This window comes from Mustela lutreola, chromosome 6 (genome assembly GCF_030435805.1).
Source record: "Mustela lutreola isolate mMusLut2 chromosome 6, mMusLut2.pri, whole genome shotgun sequence".
Taxonomy (NCBI): domain Eukaryota; kingdom Metazoa; phylum Chordata; class Mammalia; order Carnivora; family Mustelidae; genus Mustela; species Mustela lutreola.
In genome coordinates, this window is record NC_081295.1 from 23,632,291 (window position 1) to 23,652,035 (window position 19,745).

Here is a 19,745-nt window from a genome sequence, read left to right on the forward strand (position 1 = left end):
AAGACTGAGGAAGCTGGCAAGAGGCAGGGACCAGGTTCTCAAGGACCTTGTAGAACACACTGAGTTTGTACTTCCTCTTGAAGGTACTTAAACAGAAGAAGGGAACAGTCAGATTATGTGTTAGGATTATGGGTCTTGATACATTGGTGAATACATTGAATGGGAGAAAACTACAGGCAAGGACACTGCCACTCATATCTGCTCCATGGACAAGGCATTTTGGTTGCCATGTAAAAATGTGGTCCAGGAAGAAATACTTGTGGGGCCATTTGGGTCATTCACCGAGGCAAAGGCAACTGAAGGCAGCCCTGTGGTGGTCTCTGTTACCATGAAAGAGGTATAGACTGCCTTGGAGCTGTGCTTCAGTCTTCTCTTAGAGAAACTGACCTGGCATGGCAGTGTGGCTTGAAACATGGGTTTAGATCCCAGTATCTCCACATTTCCATGAGAGATGAGGGCATGGGTTGCAGCTGCTCAGTTTTTCTTCTACCACCTCTTGTTTCAGAATAAAGGCTTTCACTCAGTTAAAAAAAAAATGTATAAAGCAAAATCCATTTACTATTCAACTTAAGAAATTAAATGAAGGTAAATATCTAATTCTTGAAAGGCTTAATATTGTTAAAAGGGAGTAACTTCTTAGAGTTATCCTTCAAAGATGATGCCTTCATAGAGAATCTTCTGGAACAGCAAATGTGAAAGCAACCAGTGAAGAGCTTTAGAGGGACAACTCTGAACTTCAGGCTGAAATAGATTTTGTGGGAAAACAACTGAAATTAAAAGGAAAATCTAAACAATTCAGAATCAGATTAACTGGTGACTTTATAGGAACAATGAAATTACTAGAACACAAATCAAAATATCACATCACGTGGCTTTTCCAGTTAGAGTGTGCCCTTCACCCAAGAGTTGGCCTTCATCTGCAAAGAGATCTCTCCCACTACTTAGATTCTCACCCTTGCTACCATGCTTTCCTCCCCACGGCTTCCTCCAAACCAAAGGCCTTGTTGCCAGTGCATCTAAGTGAACATTCTTAAAATGGAGACCTCAGTTTTCTTACTCCACGAATACTTTTTTTTTTCTCTTAAAGATTTTATTTATTTGCTTGACAGAGAGAGATCACAAGTAGGCAGAGAGGCAGGCAGAGAGAGAGGAGGAAGCAGGCTCCCTGCTGAACAGAGAGCCCGATGCAGGACTCAATCCCAGGACCCTGAGATCATGACCCGAACCGAAGGCTTAACCCACTGAGCTACCCAGGCGCCCTCCATAAATACTTTCCACCAAAGGATATTCCTAGCCTACCATCTAACCATCCTGATTTTCCTTTTCTATGTGCTGAACTTTCCCCCACAATCCCCACATCCTGAAAATGATAGGATGGCCTTTAGGTTTCATTCAGTCTTCACAAAAATCTACTGAACATCCTGAATCTGAGAAATCTGGGACTTCTTTTTGTCTCTCTTCAAATTTAATTTTGAATTCTCAATCTTAGTTTCAAAAATTGCTATTATTTAATAGCACAAAGGGAAGCTTTACAGAATGGTTCTCAGAAGTCTTTTATAAAGTATTGATCTTATTAAGCATTATTTACATTTTATTCTCTGTAGATAGTAAATATTGCATTTAATAGTAAAACTTAATAATGATTACAAGAATACTACTAAATTTATTTAATACTGAAACAGTCACATGACCAATTCGGGAAGTGGAAACATTTGATATGGTAAAGCCAGTACCATATGCCTACAGCAGTATCTTCATTTATTTTAGTAACACAAATGTGAAAGCAATTTGAATATATTTTTAACTAGCATATTTTTTAACATGTTGAACAAAGTATTTTAAATATAGTAACATTGGTCCTTCTCAGGAGTACACAGTTAATACACATAAACTTAAATATATGAATTTGTACCATATATTTTCATGGGTTTTATGCTGTTGATTTTTTTAATTTTTTTTTAAGGTTTTATTTATTTATTTGCCAGAGAGAGCACACAAGCAGGGGGAGTGGCAGGCAGAGGAAGAAGTGGGCTTTCTATTGCTAAAATTCCCATATGCTGTTGATTTTAATGTACATATCCACGTTTGGAATGTGGTCCTTCAAGAGTAAATCAATAGTACTTTGGGGCACCTGAGTGATTCAGTCAGTTAAGTGTCTGCCTTCGGCTCAGGTCATGATCCCAGGGTCCTGGGATCAAGTCCCGGATTAGGCTCCCTGCCCAGCAGGAAGTCTGCTTCTCCCTCTCCCTCTGCCTGCTGCCTCTGCTTGTGCTCTCTTTCAAATAAATAAATATTTTTTAAAAATAGTACTTTGAGGGCACCTGGGTGGCTCAGTGGGTTAAGCCACTGCCTTCGGCTCGGGTCATGATCTCAGGGTCCTGGGATTGAGTCCCACATCAGGCTCTCTGCTCAGCGGGGAGCCTGCTTCCCTCTCTCTCTCTCTGCCTGCCTCTCTGTCTACTTGTGATTTCTCTCTGTCAAATAAATAAATAAATAATCTTTAAAAAAAAAATAGTACTTTGATTCATAAAATTTCCTTATAATTGAGTCAGAATTATAAGCCACAAGTGAAGCAATACTATAGAATAAATTTTAAATCCTTTTATTTATTAGTCGGCTCTCAAAGACCGTTCCTGTATATATTTCATACCCACCTGAATTTTTTATTTAATTCACTGAGTTGTAACTGTCTATGATCATTTCTTCTACTGAGCAAGGTATGACTGAAATCAGAAGCCATTACTCTTATTCACATCTGTATCCTTGGCTTCTAGCATGAAGCCCAGCACATCGTGAGGAACAACTCTCTTTTTGTTGAATTTAACTTATATAACAATTCAGCATCCTCCAAAAAGCAAAGGGATACATTTTCTAGCTAAGCATGAAAGAGTTTTCTATAAAACTAAAAATCATTTGCTTTTCCCAGCTATGTAATAGAACTACTTTCCCCAGTGTCCACTGTGAAGATTTATTCTCTTTTAAAAGACAAGAAAACATTTAGCTTACTATTTGTCCAGTACCTGAAAGGAGTACATTACTCAAAAAAGACAAAATATTACTGAATGTAAGTTCAGATTAAATCCAACATTAAATGAACACATATCTACACATATAGAATTCAGAAACATCTGGCATTCATGAAAAAGATTTAAGGTCAAAAAAATTCAGCTTATGAAATTTCAGGAAAAAATTTCCATGGCTGAAAAGTCTAAGGTACTTTCTATGCCTTGCTCAGCTCTGTGCTAATAATTCCCCTTCCTCAATCTGTTTGTAAGAAACAAATGCTGAACAAGTCTAGAATTACATTATCAAGTTGTAATTTCCTCAAAATGACTTAAAACAATCTGTTGAAATAACTAACAATTACACTAAAAAATATTTTTATTATAGAATATAATAAACAGGCTAAATTGGATAGAATATTAAATAACTAGTTACCTACCATCCAACTTTATCAAATCTTTATATTTCGACATACTTCAAAATTTTAGTAAAACACTAGGTACAGCTGAAGCCTCCCTTTGTGTCCTCTTTCCTTAGCATTAACAATCCTGATTTGGGGAGCACCTGGGTGGCTCAGTGGGTTAAGCATCTGCCTTCGGCTCAGGTCATGATCCCAGGGTCCTGGGATCGATCCCCACATCGGGCTCTCTGCTCAGCGGGGAGCCTGCTTCCTCCTCTCTCTCTCTGCCTGCCTCTCTGCCTACTTGTAATCTCTGTCTATAAAATAAATAAATAAAAACTTTAAAAAAAAAGAATAAGCAAGTAAATCCTGATTTTGAAATCATCCCATGCTATGCAACATTCCATTTCAGCAATACATTCTGATTTATCTACCCATTTTTGTGGCATCTGCTTGTCATGCCCCCAAAACAGACTCTTCATCCATTCTTCTACTCAGTTTTTTTCCTATTTTTGATAGTTCTTTATACATTCTAGAAAACAATACATAGTCATTTTTGATGCAAATATTTTCTCCCAGTCTGTGTTCTGACTTTTCACTTTTCTAAGACGCTTTTTCTTGGCTAGAAGTTTTAAATTTTAGTAGTACCAAATGTACCCATCTTTACCTTCAGAATTTAGGCTTTCATCACCATTTTTCTTCTTCTTTTTTTTTTTTCTTTTGAGATAGAGGAAAGACAGCAAGTAAGCGTGCAAGTGGGAGCTGGGGGAGGAGCCAAGGGAGAGGAACAAGCAGACACTGCACTAAGCATGTGGCCCGACGCAGGGCTCCATCCCATGACCCTGAGCTCATGACCTGAGACGAAACCAAGAGTCAGATGCCTAACTGCCTAAGCCCACCCAGACGTCCCTAGGCTTTCATATCTTATAGAAGAAATTCTTCCTTTTCTCACTCAGGTTCATAAAGATATTCCTCTATATTTTCTCCAAGAAATTTATGTATAGGACATTAATTCTATGTAATTTAGTTTATGAGAAAAAAGTACTTAATTTTATTTTACTTTTCACATGATCAATCGTCTCATCCTTATTTACTGACTACACCATCTTTCCCCAACTCTGATTTTCAGTGCCACTTTGATGGTGTATCAAGTCTTCATGCAAGTTCCAAACTTTCTGCTTTGTCTTGTCTGTCTATATAATGGAACACTGAGTGGTTCTGTTGACAAGAGGCAGGAATATATAAAAAGAAAAATAAAGTATATATATATATATGTATGATGGATAGATATAAAAGATATATAAAAAGTGGGGCGCCTGGGTGGCTCCATGGGTTAAAGCCTCTGCCTTTGGCTCAGATCGTGGTCTTGGGGTCCTGGGATCGAGCCCCGCATTGGGCTCTCTGCTCAGTGGGGAGCCTACGTCCCCCTCTCTCTGCCTGCCTCTCTGCCTACTTATGATCTCTCTCTGTCAAATAAACAAATAAAATCTTTAAAAAAAAAAGATATATAAAAATTAATGGGAAATTAGATTGGAAAGCTAGACTAAGACTAAATACAGTTCAAACAGAACGCTGAATATAATTAATAGTTGCCAGCCAGCCTTCAAAATCTGGTTAGACAGCAGTCATCTAGAGCAGGAATCAGCAAATCATGGCCTGTGGACCAAACTCAGCCGGACACCTGTTTTTATAAATAAATACTTGCTGGAGTACATTTACTTATGTACTTCTGTGACTGCTTTGACTACAGTGGTAACACTGAGTAGCAAGACAAAGATCATATGGCCCCCTAAGCCTAGAAAGTTTCCTACATGGTCCTGGAGAGAAAATATTTACTAACCCCTATCGAGAGCTCTGACTATAATCTCAGCACGATGCCTCTTCACAGCCTATGTTATTTTGCTTTCATAACCAAAGTAGTCAGCTTTGGCTGATAAAGACAGAAAAAATTCCAATCCTAAACATTATGAAATAGGGCTACAGCCTTTCTTTTAAATTCACTTCAAAGGAGGGCACCTGGGTGGCTCAGTTGGTTAAGCAATTGGCTTCAGCTCTGGTCATGATCCCCGAGTCCTGGCATTGAATCCTGCATCTGGCTCCCAGCTCCGCAAGGACTCTGCTTCTCCCTCTGACCTTCTCCCCTCCCGTGCGATGATCTCGTGAGAGATCACTCTCTCTCTCTCTCTCTCTCACTCAAATAAATAAATAAAATCTTTAAAAAAATAAATTCATTTCAAAGGACTTATTAAAGACATTCTCATCTATGTTGATGGCATAATTTAACCTTAGGAATTATGACAAAACTTAAAATGTAATTGAATACATTGGTTAATTATTCTAGAGAGAGAAACAGGCCTATTACACTCTGTTTCTCAAATTTCAGACTTTCAATGAGTCTGGAATGTATTAGTCCTCAAAAAACAAGGTAGTTTCACTCCTGATCTCACTTCTTATAGACAATGCCATCCTCAGGTTAAGATATAATGCTTTTGCTTCAGTTGTCAGAAAAATCTGATAAAAGAAACATTTTTTTTTTAAATATTCCTGGTCTTGGGGCACCTGGTGGCTCAGTGGGTTAAAGCCTCTGCCTTCGGCTCAGATCAAGATCCCAGGGTCCTAGGATCGAGCCCCCAACGGGCTCTCTGCTCAGCGGCAAGCCTGCTTCCTCCTCTCTCTCTGCCTGCCTCTCTGCTTTCTTGTGATCTCTGTCTGTCAAATAAATAAATAAAATCTTAAAAAAAAAAAATTCCTGGTCTTGGGGTGCGCCTGGGTGGCTCAACTGGTGGAACATGTAATTCTTGATCTCAGGGTCATGAGTTCAAGCCCCCACACTGGATGTAGACACTTAAATAAATTTTTTAAATTCCTGGTCCTTAATAAAACTGTAGCTATAGATATTGCCCATTTTATATTCAACGTTGCTTACAATCTTCTAATGGATAAAGGGATCAGGGAAGCTTTACCTCAATCATGCTGCTCAGCCTACTCTACCTATAAGAAATGCCAGTTCTAAGAAGAGGAATGGAGAGAATCAGTGCTCAGGCCCTTAGACGGAAGAAAGAAGGAAAGAACTGAGGATAAACAACAAATAGCTTAGTCCTGGATTAATAATTAAAGGCATTTAGACTAGGCCTCCCACATCTCCTAAAAAGCCACAACTAACATTCCAGGTATCCTGTTCATAGCCCCCAGGTCTAGAAGCCAGAACAAAGAAAGCAAGAAGACCTTAGATTAGCTGACTTTAAAGGCAACACTGGTCTTTTCCATGTGACGTACATACTGTTCTTGGGAGGGTAAGCAGAGGTATCCAAATAAAAAATTATAGGATGTAAAAGGAAGTTAGGAATAATCTCCCATTATGGAAAAACTGAAAATTGTTTTGTAGAGAGCAGGAGGAAAAGGAAAGGAATATTATGCCTTCCACTCCTATTCCCAAGCCTCTTGGGCTATGATGTCACCTCCCAAGAGATGGAAAAACCTGGCTGCCTGTATAGCCTGATTAATGGAAACAGAGACTTGCAGAGTAGCTCCACACTCTAATTCTCTCCCTCCCTGACTCTAGGAATGCTTGATTTGGCTGTGTAAAAGTAATTCTAATTATAGTGATTTACATGAACTACTTACCATTTATGCCTAATTATCTCACAGCACAATAACAATTATGCATACATTACATGTGTCAGATTAACCTGGTTGTAAGTTTTATTTGATAACAAAGGTAAAGTGTTCATAAATGCTCATTCCTTACGGTTTTTGCCTCTAAAGCATGGTCATCTGCTCATAACTCTTTCAAATTTTTATTAGAGGGAATACTGTTATACAGAGAGGTAAAAGCAGCCTCATAGACTGGTACCAGTTTTATTCTCATCAATAATTCAGACATGTTGTAAAGGTGCATTTTATTTTAATATTATACCTTAGCCTTACAGCAAGCTCCTTAGGAGTACAATGGGGAAAAAAAAAAAAAAGAACATTCACTATAATGAATGTTTAAATACCTGCATTAAAAACAAATGCACAATAAAAATATATGTTTATAAAAAATAAAAAAATTAAAAACAAAAAAACAAATGCACAGGGGCGCCTGGGTGGCTCAGTGAATTAAAGCCTCTGCCTTCGGCCCAGGTCATGATCCCAGGGTCCTGGGATCGAGCCCCACATTGGGCTTTCTGCTCCGCTGGGAGCCTGCTTCCTCCTCTCTCTCTCTGCCTGCCTCTCTGCCTACTTGTGATCTCTGTCTGTCAAATAAACAAATAAAATCTTAAAACAAACAAACAAACAAACAAATGCACAAGGGGCCCCTGGATGGCTCAGTATGTTAAGCACCTGCCTCTTAGTTTCTGCTCTGGGTTGAGACTGAGCCCTACACTGGGCTCCTTACTTAGTAGAGAGTCTGCTTAAGATTCTCTCTCCTTCATGCTCTGCCCTTCCCACTTGTGTGTGTGCTTGCTCTCTATCTCTCTATCTCTCTAATAAGTATTTTTTTTAAAAAATGCCCAAAGGGAGCGCCTGGTTGGCTCAGTGGGTTAAAGCCTCTGCATTCGGCTCAGGTCATGATCCCAGGGTCCTGGGATCGAGCCCCGCATCAGGATCTCTGCTCAGCAGGAGCCTGCTTCCTCCTCTCTCTCTCTGCCTACTTGTGACCTCTGTCTATCAAATAAATAAAATCTTTTAAAAATAAAATAAAAAGTGCCCAAGGGCCCTTAAATGGCTCAGCCAGTAGGATGGGCAAATCTTGATCTCAGGGTCATGAGTTCAAGCTCCATGGTGAGCATAAACCATATATTAAAAGAAACACACACACACGCCCATATTGCTAAGTGAAATATGTCAGACAAATGCTGTATTTTCTCACATATATGCAGAATTCTGAAAAAGCCAAATTTGTAGAATGGTGATTACTGTGGCTGGGGATAATGACAAGATATTGGTCAAAGAATACAAACTGCCAACTATAGGATAAATAAGTTCTGGGGATCTAATGCACAGCATGAGGACTAAAATTAACCATATTGTGGGGCACCTGGGTGGCTCAGTCAGTTAAGTGGCTGCCTTCAGCAAAGGTCATGATCTCTGGATTCTGGGATCAAATCCCACATCAGTGTTCCTGCTAAGTGGGGAGTCTGTTTCTCTCTGTCCCTCTGCCCCTTCCCCCAGTGCTCGTTCTAATAAATAAATAAAATCTTTTTTAAAATAAATAAATAAATAAAATTAACAATATTATAAACAGTATGGAGGTTCCCCAAAAAGTTAAAAATAGAGGTACCTTATGACCCTTCAATTGCAATATTAGGTATTTATCCAAAGGTTACAAACACAGTAATTCAAAGAGGCACATGAACTCCAATGTTTATTGCCCCAATGTCCACATGTCCACAATAGCCAAACGATGGAAAGAGCCTAGATGTTCATCAACAGATGAATAAAGATGTGAAATATATACACAATGGAATATTAGTCAGTCATCAAAAAGAATGAAATCTTGCCACTTGTAATGACATGGATGGAATTAGATGGTATTATGCTAAGTGAAACAAGTCAGTCAGAGAGAGACAATATCATATGATTTCATTCATATGTGGAATTTAAGAAGTAAAACTGATGAACATAGGGGAAGGAAAGGAAAAATAAGATGGAAACGGAGCAGGAGACAAACCATAAGAGACTCTTAATCATAGGAAACAAAGTGAGGGTTGCTGGAGGGGAGAAGGGTGGGAGTATGGGGTAACTGGGGGTGGGCATTAAGGAGGGCACTTGATGGAATAAGCACTGGGTGTGACATGCAACTGATGAATCATTAAATTCTACCTCTGAAACTAATATGTTATTATGTTATACTATTTTTATACTATTTGTTAATTAAATTCAATTTAAAAAATTTTTTATAAATACTGTATCATATATTCAAGAGAAGTTAAAATAGTATATCATAAAGGTTTTCACCACAAAAAAAATGGTAATTATGTGAGAGGATAGAGATATTAACTAACCTTATTGTGGTAATCATTTTGCAATACATGAGTATCAAATTATCATATTGTATCCCTAGATCTATAATTCTCAATACTCTTAGAGGGAAAAAATAAAATCATAAATCTTACTTTCCAAAATCAACACATCTAAAAATAAAGTTCTCCTTTCACTAAAAAAAAGACCTAGTAGCCCAAGTTTTACTTCTCTGATACTTGGCATATCAGTGTTTACTTTTAGAAGAAATAGGTTTCACAATTACATGGTCAATTAATCTTTGACAAAGCTGGAAAGAATATCCAGTCTCTTTAAAACAGTTTCTTCAACAAATGGTTTTGCGAACATTGTTTTGTGAACAATGGTTTTGTGAACCTAAATGTGAGACAGGAAACCATTAAAATCCTAAAGGGGAACACAGGTAGTAAACTCTTTGACATCAACCATAGCAACTTCTTAACAGATAGGCCTCCAAAGGTAAGAGAAACAGAAGCAAAGATAAAGTATTAGGACTTCATCAAAATAAAAAGCTCTGCACAGTGAAAAAAATAATCAACAAAACCAAAAGACAACCTACAGGATGGGAGAAGATATTTGCAAAGGACATAGCCAATAAAGGGTTGGTATCCAAAATACATGAAGAACTTATCAAACAATACCCAAAATACAAATAATACAGTTTTTAAAAAAAATGGTCAGAAGACACGAACGGACATTTTTTCCAAAGAAGACAACAAGATGGCCAACAGACACATGAAAAGATCCTCAACATCATTCATCATCAGGGAAACACAGATCAACACTACAATGAGATATGACCTCACATTTGTCAGAACGGCTAAAATTAACAACACAGGAAACAAAAGGTGTTGGTAAGGATGTGGAGAAAGGGGAACCCTCTTGCACTGTGGGTGGGAATGCAAGCTGGTGCAACCATTCTGGAAAACAGTACGGAGGTACCTCCGTTAAAGTTAAAAAGGGAACTACCATATGATCCAGCAAAGCTGTATTAGGTATTTATCCAACAATACTAAGCCAAAGGGATACAAGCACTCTGATGTCTACAGCAACATTATCAACAACAGCCAAATTATGGAAAGAGTCAAATGTCCATCAACTGACAAACAGGTAAATAACAGTGATATGTACAAACACACAAACACACACACACACACACACACACAGTGAAATATCACTCAGCCATTTAAAAAAAAAGAAAAAAAGAAATCTTGCCATTTGCAACAATGTGGGTGGAACTAGAGAGTATAGCGCTAAGCAAAATAAGTCAGAGAAAATACCATATGATTTCACTCATATGCAGAATTTAAGAAAGAAAACAAAAGAACGTGGGGGATGGCAAACCAAGAAATTGACTCAACTATAGAGAATAATCTGATGGTTACTAGAGGGGAGGGAGGTGGGTGATGAGTTAAACGGGAGATGAGGATTAAGGAAGGCATGTGTTGGGACACCTGAATGGCTCAGGCAGTTAAGCATCTGCCTTCAGCTCAGGCCATGTCCCAGCTAGGGTCCTGGGATCAAGTACCACACAGGATCCCTGCTCAGCAAGGAGCTTGCTTCTCCCTCTGCCTGCCATTCCCCTACTTGTGCTCTGTCTCTGACAAATAAATAAAATTTTAAAAAAATAAATAAATAAAAGGAGGGGGTGTTGTGATGAGGACCAGATACTACATGTTAAGTGTTGAATCACTAAATTCTATACCTGAAACTAATATTACACTGTTAAACTAATAGAACACTGTATGTTAACTAACTAGAATCTAAATAAAAATTTGGAGAAAAAAAAAAGAAATAGGTGTGTGGCATCTTTACAATCTTCAAAAACTAAAGCTTTTTGGCAGACAGTCCCTGCTTTGCTATGCTGCCTGCCACTCCCTTGCAATGTACTCAGTAAACTTTGATTTTCTTTGTTCTGCTCAGGTGACGCCTTTCACGGCCCACACTGCCGGTTTCCACCTGATCAGCTGCCCCACATTTGGGGGCTCCCATCTGACTGGGAGAGACACCACATCCGGTGGCCCATACGGGAGACTTTGTGCCCCCACCCCCTGGCCAAGGTTACTCCTGAATGAGGATCCAAAGCCCCAGGGGGAAACAGCTACACTGCCCTTGCCCAAAAAGATGAGGGGATGCCCCTCTTGCTCTAGGGAGGGATTCTTCCTTCCCTCTCCTTTCTCTTTCCAGCCTTCCAGCAATCTAACCAGAGTACTCTTCAGACCACTGAAGATCTCTGGCCCCAGGGTGGCTCCCTGGTGTGATCTGAAGGTCTGAGGGCCAACAGGTCAGACTGCCCAAGCCTGTGAGGGCAAAGGACCCCTTTCCTCTCCTCTATTCAATAAACTTCTATCTCCTTAAAAAGCAAACCAAAACTAAAGCTTTTAAATATGTTTTGCTCAGATTACATTAGATGTGTGGGTCTTTTTCAATGTTAAAGATTTGGCAAGCTTAAGAATCTATAGGACATACACTACCACAAAGAAATGCTGATCTATCTACAAAAGACTTAATCACATATGCATTAAGATCAAACAAATATAAGCTTTCATTAGACACATTTAAAACTACCTGAGATGTCAAATCTCTTACTTATATAAGATTACAACTACACATTAAAACCAGGGGCTCTAGGTAGTAAATATTACGTTTACTTATTTACTTACAAGTCAAAGGAGGAAGTATGGGAGATTACCCCTGAGAAGAGCCAAACAATTATTTTAAAGAAAAAAAAAAATGTTGTTGAATTGGCAGCCAGATACATTAATAACTAAAGGATACTTTTCACTGGCTGTAAGTTCACCAATCACAGGAAGATGAGCCCTAGGGATGATACAGTGGGGAGGAGGGAAAAAAGATAGTATTTCTAAAAGGGAGTGGATCAGAAAGAGAACAAAATAGAAAACTCGTGAAAGCAATTTCACTCTCAGATAACCAAAAACCCAGTTAAGTAAAACATCCTGCTTCCTGGCTGTGACGCAGAAGCAAGCCAATATTTTATTTGGAAGACCATCTGTATTACAAACTATAATTAGGGACACAGTCCATAAGCAGTCTACGTTTTCCAAACTTCTGTTCTTTACTCGCTTATAAACTTTTGGAAATAGTGTTTGATGAAGAAGAGGTGGCCATCAAAAGGGGTAATTCCTTTTTAGTTCCTAAAACCATGACGCTGGGCCGGCCTGTCTTAGCGGCTTTCACACTCACAGTCTACTTCTGAGAGACCCACCATCATCACAGGAGCCCTGAATGGTACCTTGGGCAGAAATCTATCTTTACACTGGCTAATGGCCTCCAATAAACCTGGTATGAAGCTCTGCCCAAACAGGGATAAAGCGACTGGGTTTCCCATCAGGGAATTTAAACCACAGATACAGAAAAAGAATAGATTGGTAGGACAAACGGAAGTAGAAACAGACACAGAGGAAGGAACAACAGAGTAAGCAAATTACACGAACAGAAGAGCACTGGAGCAAGAATCAGCAGGTGCCTGTGACTCCTGACAGTCTAGTCACCAACGCTCTCAGAGCAACTGAGGCAGAGCCTCAGGCTCTGGCCCCGGGAGACCTGGCTATATAAGGAGAAGCCCTTCACTGTTATTTGCATATGTAGTCTATTTTAAATCTCCATTTCTTTCTGTAACCTAGATGAATCCCTAATCCATTGAACCAAAAGATGTTAACGCAATGACAGCATTTTTCTTTCTATAAAAATAAAACTATGTAAGTATACTCTAACATGCTTCTTAAAAAGTAAAATAACTTGGATTAGACTTTTTAAATCAAGTACTACTAACCTGTTATATATTACCTTTCCTCTAAAGACCTCGTAAGAATAGGATATTTGTATGTGGGGGGAGGATGGTTGGCCAGTCAATTAAAGGAACACTAGATTCTTTTTTTCTTTTTTGTTTTTTATTATGTTATGTTAGTCACCATACAGTACATTGTTAGTTTCTGATGTAGTGTTCCATGATTCATTGTTTCTGTGTAACACCCAGTGCTCCATGTGGAAAACTGGTTACTTTGGTTGAACCATATTCTAACTCTTCTTACTATTAATACCCCTCATAATTTGAAGAAGACACTGCTGATGACAGTGGCTTCTACAATGGGATAAGGAAAGGGAGTTTTCAAAATGGATAAAAAACCTCAACATGAGGCAGGAATCCATCAGAATCCTAGAGGAGAACATAGGCAGTAACCTCTTCAACATCGGCCACAGCAACTTCTTTCAAGACATGTCTCCAAAGGCAAAGGAAACAAAAGCAAAAATGAACTTTTGGGACTTCATCAAGATCAAAAGCTTCTGCACAGCAAAGGAAACAGTCAACAAAACAAAGAGGCAACCCACGGAATGGTAGAAGATATTCGCAAATAACACTACAGAAAAGGGCTGATATCCAAGATCTATAAGGAACACCCCAAACTCAACACACACAAAACAGATAATCACGTCAAAAAACGGGAAGAAGAGGGACGCCTGGGTGGCTCAGTTGGTTAAGCAGCTGCCTTCGGCTCAGGTCAAGATCCCAGGGTCCTGGGATCGAGTCCCACATCGGGCTCCTTGCTTGGCAGGGAGCCTGCTTCTCCCTCTGCCTCTGCCTGCCTCTCTGTCTGCCTGTGCTCGCTCGCTCTCTCTCCCTGTCTCTGACAAATAAATAAAATCTTTAAAAAAAAAAAAAAAAACGGGAAGAAGACATGAATAGACACTTTTCCAAAGAAGACATACAAATGGCTAACAGATACATGAAAAAATGTTCATCATCACTAGCCATCAGAAAGATTCAAATTAAAACCACATTGAGATACCACCTTATACCAGTTAGAATGGCCAAACTTAACAAGACAGTAAACAACATGTGTTGGAGGGGATGTGGCGAAAGGGGAACCCTCTTACACTGTTGGTGGGAATGCAAGTTGGTGCAGCCTCTTTGGAGAACAGTGTGGAGATTCCTCAAGAAATTAAAAATAGAGCTTCCCTATCACCCTGCAATTGCACTCTTGGGTATTTACCCCAAAGATACAGATGTCGTGAAAAGAAGGGCCATTTGTACCCTAATGTTCATAGCAGCAATGGCCTCAGTTGCCAAACCATGGAAAGAACCAAGATGCCCTTCAACAGATGAATGGATAAAGAAGATATGGTCCATATATACAGTGGAGTATTATGCCTCCATCAGAAAGGATGAATACCCAACTTTTGCATCAATATGGACAGGACTGGAAGAGATTATGCTGAATGAAATAAGCCAAGCAGAGAGTCAATTATCATATGGTTTCGGATATTTGTGGAGCATAAGGAATATCACAGAGGACATGGGAAGCTGGAGAGGAGAAGGGAGTTGGGGAAAACTGGAGGGGGAGATGGATGAACTATGAGAGACTGTGGACTCTGAGGAACAACTGAGGGTTTTGGAGGGGAGAAGGGTGGGAGGTTGGGCGAGCTGGTGGTGAGTATTGTGGAGGGCACGTATTGAATGGAGCACTGGGTGTGATGCATAAACAATGAATTCTGGAACACTGAGAAGAAATTTAAAAAATAAATAAAGACTTTTTTTAAAAAAGGAATGGGAGTTTTCCTGTTGTCTCAGAATTTCAGTAAAAGCTCAAAGCTAAGAACAAGGAGAAACAAGTTCCCCTACAATCTAAAAAGAGGTATTAGTCATATCCACGCAGGAATTACTTTAAGAAAAAAAAGAAGCAAAAACAGCCCTAAAACCAAAGTAGACCTGAAGAATGTAATCAAGGTAGAAAGCTGTTAGCTAAGTAAGGAATGTGGTAGCATCTCCCCCACATAAACCTCAAGCCAAAAGCAGGTGGCCCCCAAGGGAAGCATACAAAGAGATTAGGGTTGAGTGTATGATGAGATGGGCAACCCCCTCTCCAGCGGGATGCTTGTTTAGATGAGGAAATCCACATGCAGTTACCAAAGCAGACTATGGAAGTTTCCATGGAAGAACTTGTTGTAGGCCTCCATAAGCTAACTGAAGCTGGAACAGGGATTGAAAATAGGAGATGCTATGCTGTGTGTTATGCTTTCCTGTGGTCTAAGTAGACACCATGAAAGGTGTACTGGGTAGAGCTGCCCTGACAGGAGCCCAGCCAAGAAGGTTAAGTGCAAAGGCAAGGGCTACCAGCAGAATGCAGTGGAGCAAGGGGCTCAAGCTGAGTCATAAGAGGTCCAAAAGCAGAGCAGTGGGGAGGTTCCCATGGGAGCCCAGAAGAACCCACTGGTGAGCCCCTCAACAAAGTGCTAGCATGTCAGTGTCTATCACACAAAAGGCCTTTAACTGCTCACTTAAGAATTTGCTGTTTTGCTCTAATCTTCCATCCTCTCATCCTGACCCTAGAGAAGCTAGGCAAGCAGACACACGAGGAGGAGGGAAAGGGGAAGAACAAATCACCCCACCTTCTGCACTGTTGATCCTGGGACAGGCCTGAGCTAGAGGGAGGGGGAATTTTTAAATTATACAATCTTCATTTAGACTAGATGGCATCAATCATTACCTAAATATGAAGGTATATGAATCCCCCCGCCAAAGGTAAAAGAAAGCCATGGAGCATTAAGAGGTCAGGAATGGGGATCTAACAGAGCTTGTTTAAAGGACCTGGTGAGAAGGGTGTCTGGGTGGCTCGTTGGTTAGGTGTCTGCCTTCAGCTCAGGTCATGATCTCAGGGTCCTGGCATGGAGCCCTGCATCGGGCTCCCAGCTCAGCTTCTTCTGCCTCTTTCTCTCCCACCCACTCATGCTCTAATAAAAAATAAAATCTTAAGGAAAAAAAAAAAAAAGGAACCAGTGAGAAATTTTAAGCAGTTTTATGATTGTACCGACTGCATTATTTAATCTATTTTATAAAATGCTTACTTTTAACTGTTCCTTCTTTAATATCACACAAAACTCACCTTTGAAAAAAGGCCTCCTGCCTCTATCCTGTATCCTTTGAGGTCCTCCTGTAGTTTCTGCAAACACTGTATGACTCTTCTTTGATGCTTATCCTCTTTTAGCTCATGAGCTTTGATCAGAAAGTCATAGTGGTCCAGTGGGCCATTGCAAACAGCCAAAGCTTTTGAATAAACCTCTGCAGCCGTAATCGGAGATGTAATCTCAGGTGTCTGAACTGTATAGGCTATAAATAAAAATATACATAAAATTTTAGACTCCCTTAAATAAAGGGATTGCATAGAACTCTATAAGTTTCTTAATGGTCACATTAAAACCTTTCATTTTCAAGTATATATATGTGAACAGTTATTGTAAATCTCATTCTGATAAAAATAGAACACATTTTGGGGCACCTGGTGGGCTCAGCCAGTGGAGGGTGAGCTTCTTGATATCCGTGTCATGAGTTCAAGCCCCACCTTAGGCATGGAAACTACTTAAAAAAATAAAAAAGATAAAACACATTTTGTTCAATGAATATAATCATCTCATCCTAATAAAAGAGTAAATCTCAAACCCTTAAGCTATCATTGTAACTCCACTTCTAGAAAACCTAACCTGCCATAGAATGCTTTGCCTCCACTCCATTAAATGGGCCACCTGCATTCATCAGATCCTTCCCCCACAGCTGGGCCGGCACCTTTGAGTTAAGCCTCATTCTGGTTCTTAAGTATCAAGGCAGACACAGAGATTAGTCACAAAGGGTTTTCTATTGCCCCTGTATTCCCTACCGGAAACCATACAGCATTCCAATATTATACTGATTTCAATGCTTGTAAGATTCCTTTCCTTGGCCATAACTTTTAAGTTGAACACAGAGTTGAAACACAGCAGAGTGTCTGTTTCAAAGCAGTGAGGTCTTCTGATCCTTTTTTAGCCTCTCCTGGGAGAGAAATGATTGGCCATGGCAAGATCAATCATAACTCTATTCCTTATCTGGGCCAGGTACAATGAGCAAGTAACTCCCATTCTATTTTTATTTTTTCTTTTATGTAAGTGTAATTGATATACAATGTTCTATTAGTTTCCAGTGGACAACACAGTGATTCAACAATTCTATACCTTACACCACTCTCACCACAGTAAGTGCAGTTACCACGTGCCACCATATAAAGTTGTTATAATATTATTGCCTATCTCTCTCTGTAGTTTTAAGAAGCAACAATAAATAGCAGCAAACTGGCACTTTTTTTAGACAGGGCTGGCGCCCTTCTTTGAATCAAAGATTTTGCAAAGATACACTGCCAGTATTATCCTTGTTTCACTGAATACCGCGTTTCCATTGTTTCAGTAATAGGAAAATTACATACCCTAGGGGGAAAATTAACAGTCAATGTTATTTCCATCTTTTTCCCAAGAAAGGAAAGAAAATCCTAAATAAACCACGAGTGTTGGGGAGAGGGCAGGGCTGTCTTCTATTGGCTATTCTTCCTTTCTGAATAGTTTTAGCTGGGTACAAGGCTGCCCAGTTAAATAACCCATTTCTGGCCTCTCCAGCAGCCAGGCCCAACCCTATGACCAGATCTAACCAGTGGGATGTGAGCAGAAACATGTGCAGCTCTGGTACATGCCCTTAAAGAAAAAGGCATGCCTTGTTCCCCTCCCCCTCCCCTTCTTCTAGTTGGAATGTAAGTGTGATGCCTGCAGCTGGAAGAGCCAGCCTGGCAAGGAGAGGCCCACAGAACGCTGAGCAAAGCAGAGCAAAGTTCTCCAACAAAGCTGAGCTGCCAAACCAGCCCTGGGCCACCTACTGGATTTTTACATAAATGAATAAACTTCTCTCTTGCTCTTCAGCCAGGTCCTCAGCCAATCATCCACTGATACTACTCACTTTGTGGAGCAAATCTCTAATCCATCCCTCCCACTCTTCCTCATGCTAACCACCCTAGCTGGCGCTCTCATGATCTCTGGCTTGGCCTCCTTGCTTCTGATCACCTCCACTGCCCCAAATTTACCACTCACGATCTGGAAAAACCTTCCATCACCTACACAATGTTGCTAAAATCCAAACTGGGATTTTATTAATATTTTTCTTAAAATTCATCTCATTGTTTAAAGGAGTGGTTTTCAAATATCAAACATAATTTTAACAGCAGCATCTTTTTTTTCTTTTTCTTTCTTTCCTTTTTTTTTTTTTTTTTTTAATACACAAAACCTTCCACGCCATCCTGAATTTATTAAAGAAAAAAACGGGAGGGGGGCACAAAATCCCATGCTCTTCCCATCTCCCTCATTTCTATAACTGTACCACCCCCACTTCCAAAGAAGCCCCTGAAGCCCCATTTCCACTTGATAGAAGCACATTAAGTACAAAGAGTGTACAGAAAAGAGTTAGCACAGCAGGCCTGAGATTACTGTCCTTAGAAGTGTTTACTTGCAAGGTGGGCTCTTGGCTGGGAATTTGGATTCCAAGAGGGTTCCCACCAATCCCAAAAATGGAAAGAGTGACTTATTGTGCCTACACTGTTTGTACCATGTACAAGCTACGTGGTTTATGCTGAACACCTAGTTTCCTTCTATCTGGCCAGATTTTTGGTACATGCTATGCAAAGAGAAGCTATGAGACCACCACCCCACCACCACCACCCTAGGCATTCAGTCTCTAATGAGCTTCCCTAATAGAAAACATTTCACATCTGTTGTCACAGTTCATTGCTGGAGAAATTAAGTTTTTCTTATGTGACTCCACTAGAAGACTCCTAGAAGCTTGGACCTAGTTTCTTCCAGACTTTGCCCAACATGCCTTTCAGCCAGGCTGATTGTGTTTATATCCTTTTGCTGTAATAAATCATAGTCATGAATACAACTATATGCTAAGTCTTGTGAATCCTCCTAGCAAATCATCAAACCTGGAGGTAGTTTTGGTGATCCCCAAAAAGAGTGTCCTCATTCAAGGATTCAAGAAATTCATAATAGGGCCCCAGCCTGTATTTCCAGACAACGTCCCCTCTACTCTCCAAAAAGCAGCCATTGATACAAGAAATGATTGTCTACCACATGTAATGTGTAATGGCGTAAAAGAGAATACCAGGGTTTTTTTATTGTTATTTCAAGAGGGGGTAGCAGGGAAAAAATTGTAGTAGTGATGTATCAAGATTAACTGGCATTAGCAAGTCAAATGAATTTGGATACAGAGAAACTGGTTATGAAACTACTCTAAGTGGGAAATAATCAAAGCCCAAAATAGGTTGGGCAAGAGCAGAAATGTCATGAAGCTAGTAAGAATGGAAAAATGCAAAGGTAGCTTCAATAATGTGAGTTGCCTTCTAGTCAAAAGTATGACTTACTGTGTCCTAAACACTTTCAATTCCTTCGTTTCATAGTCACGCCTTTGTTCATACAGATTCCCTGACTTGGACATCCTCCTCTTCCAATCTCTACCAACCTAATTTCTCCCTCACAAAATCTCACCATCCTT

At 39.8% G+C, this 19,745-nt stretch overlaps 1 protein-coding gene across 4 annotated transcripts in view; it reads right to left on the bottom strand.

Annotated features, from left to right (window-relative positions):
- AFG1L (AFG1 like ATPase) overlaps window positions 1–19,745 on the bottom strand; it is a 234,783-nt gene that overhangs the window by 178,566 nt on the left and 36,472 nt on the right. For all 4 annotated transcript variants that reach the window (XR_009354512.1, XM_059176936.1, XM_059176935.1 and 1 more), the window contains one exon: window positions 16,291–16,514. Coding sequence is in view for 3 of the 4 variants with exons in the window: in XM_059176936.1 (XP_059032919.1) it covers window positions 16,291–16,514 (224 nt within the window). In the remaining variant the exon portion in view is untranslated. The remainder of the gene's footprint in view (window positions 1–16,290; window positions 16,515–19,745) is intronic.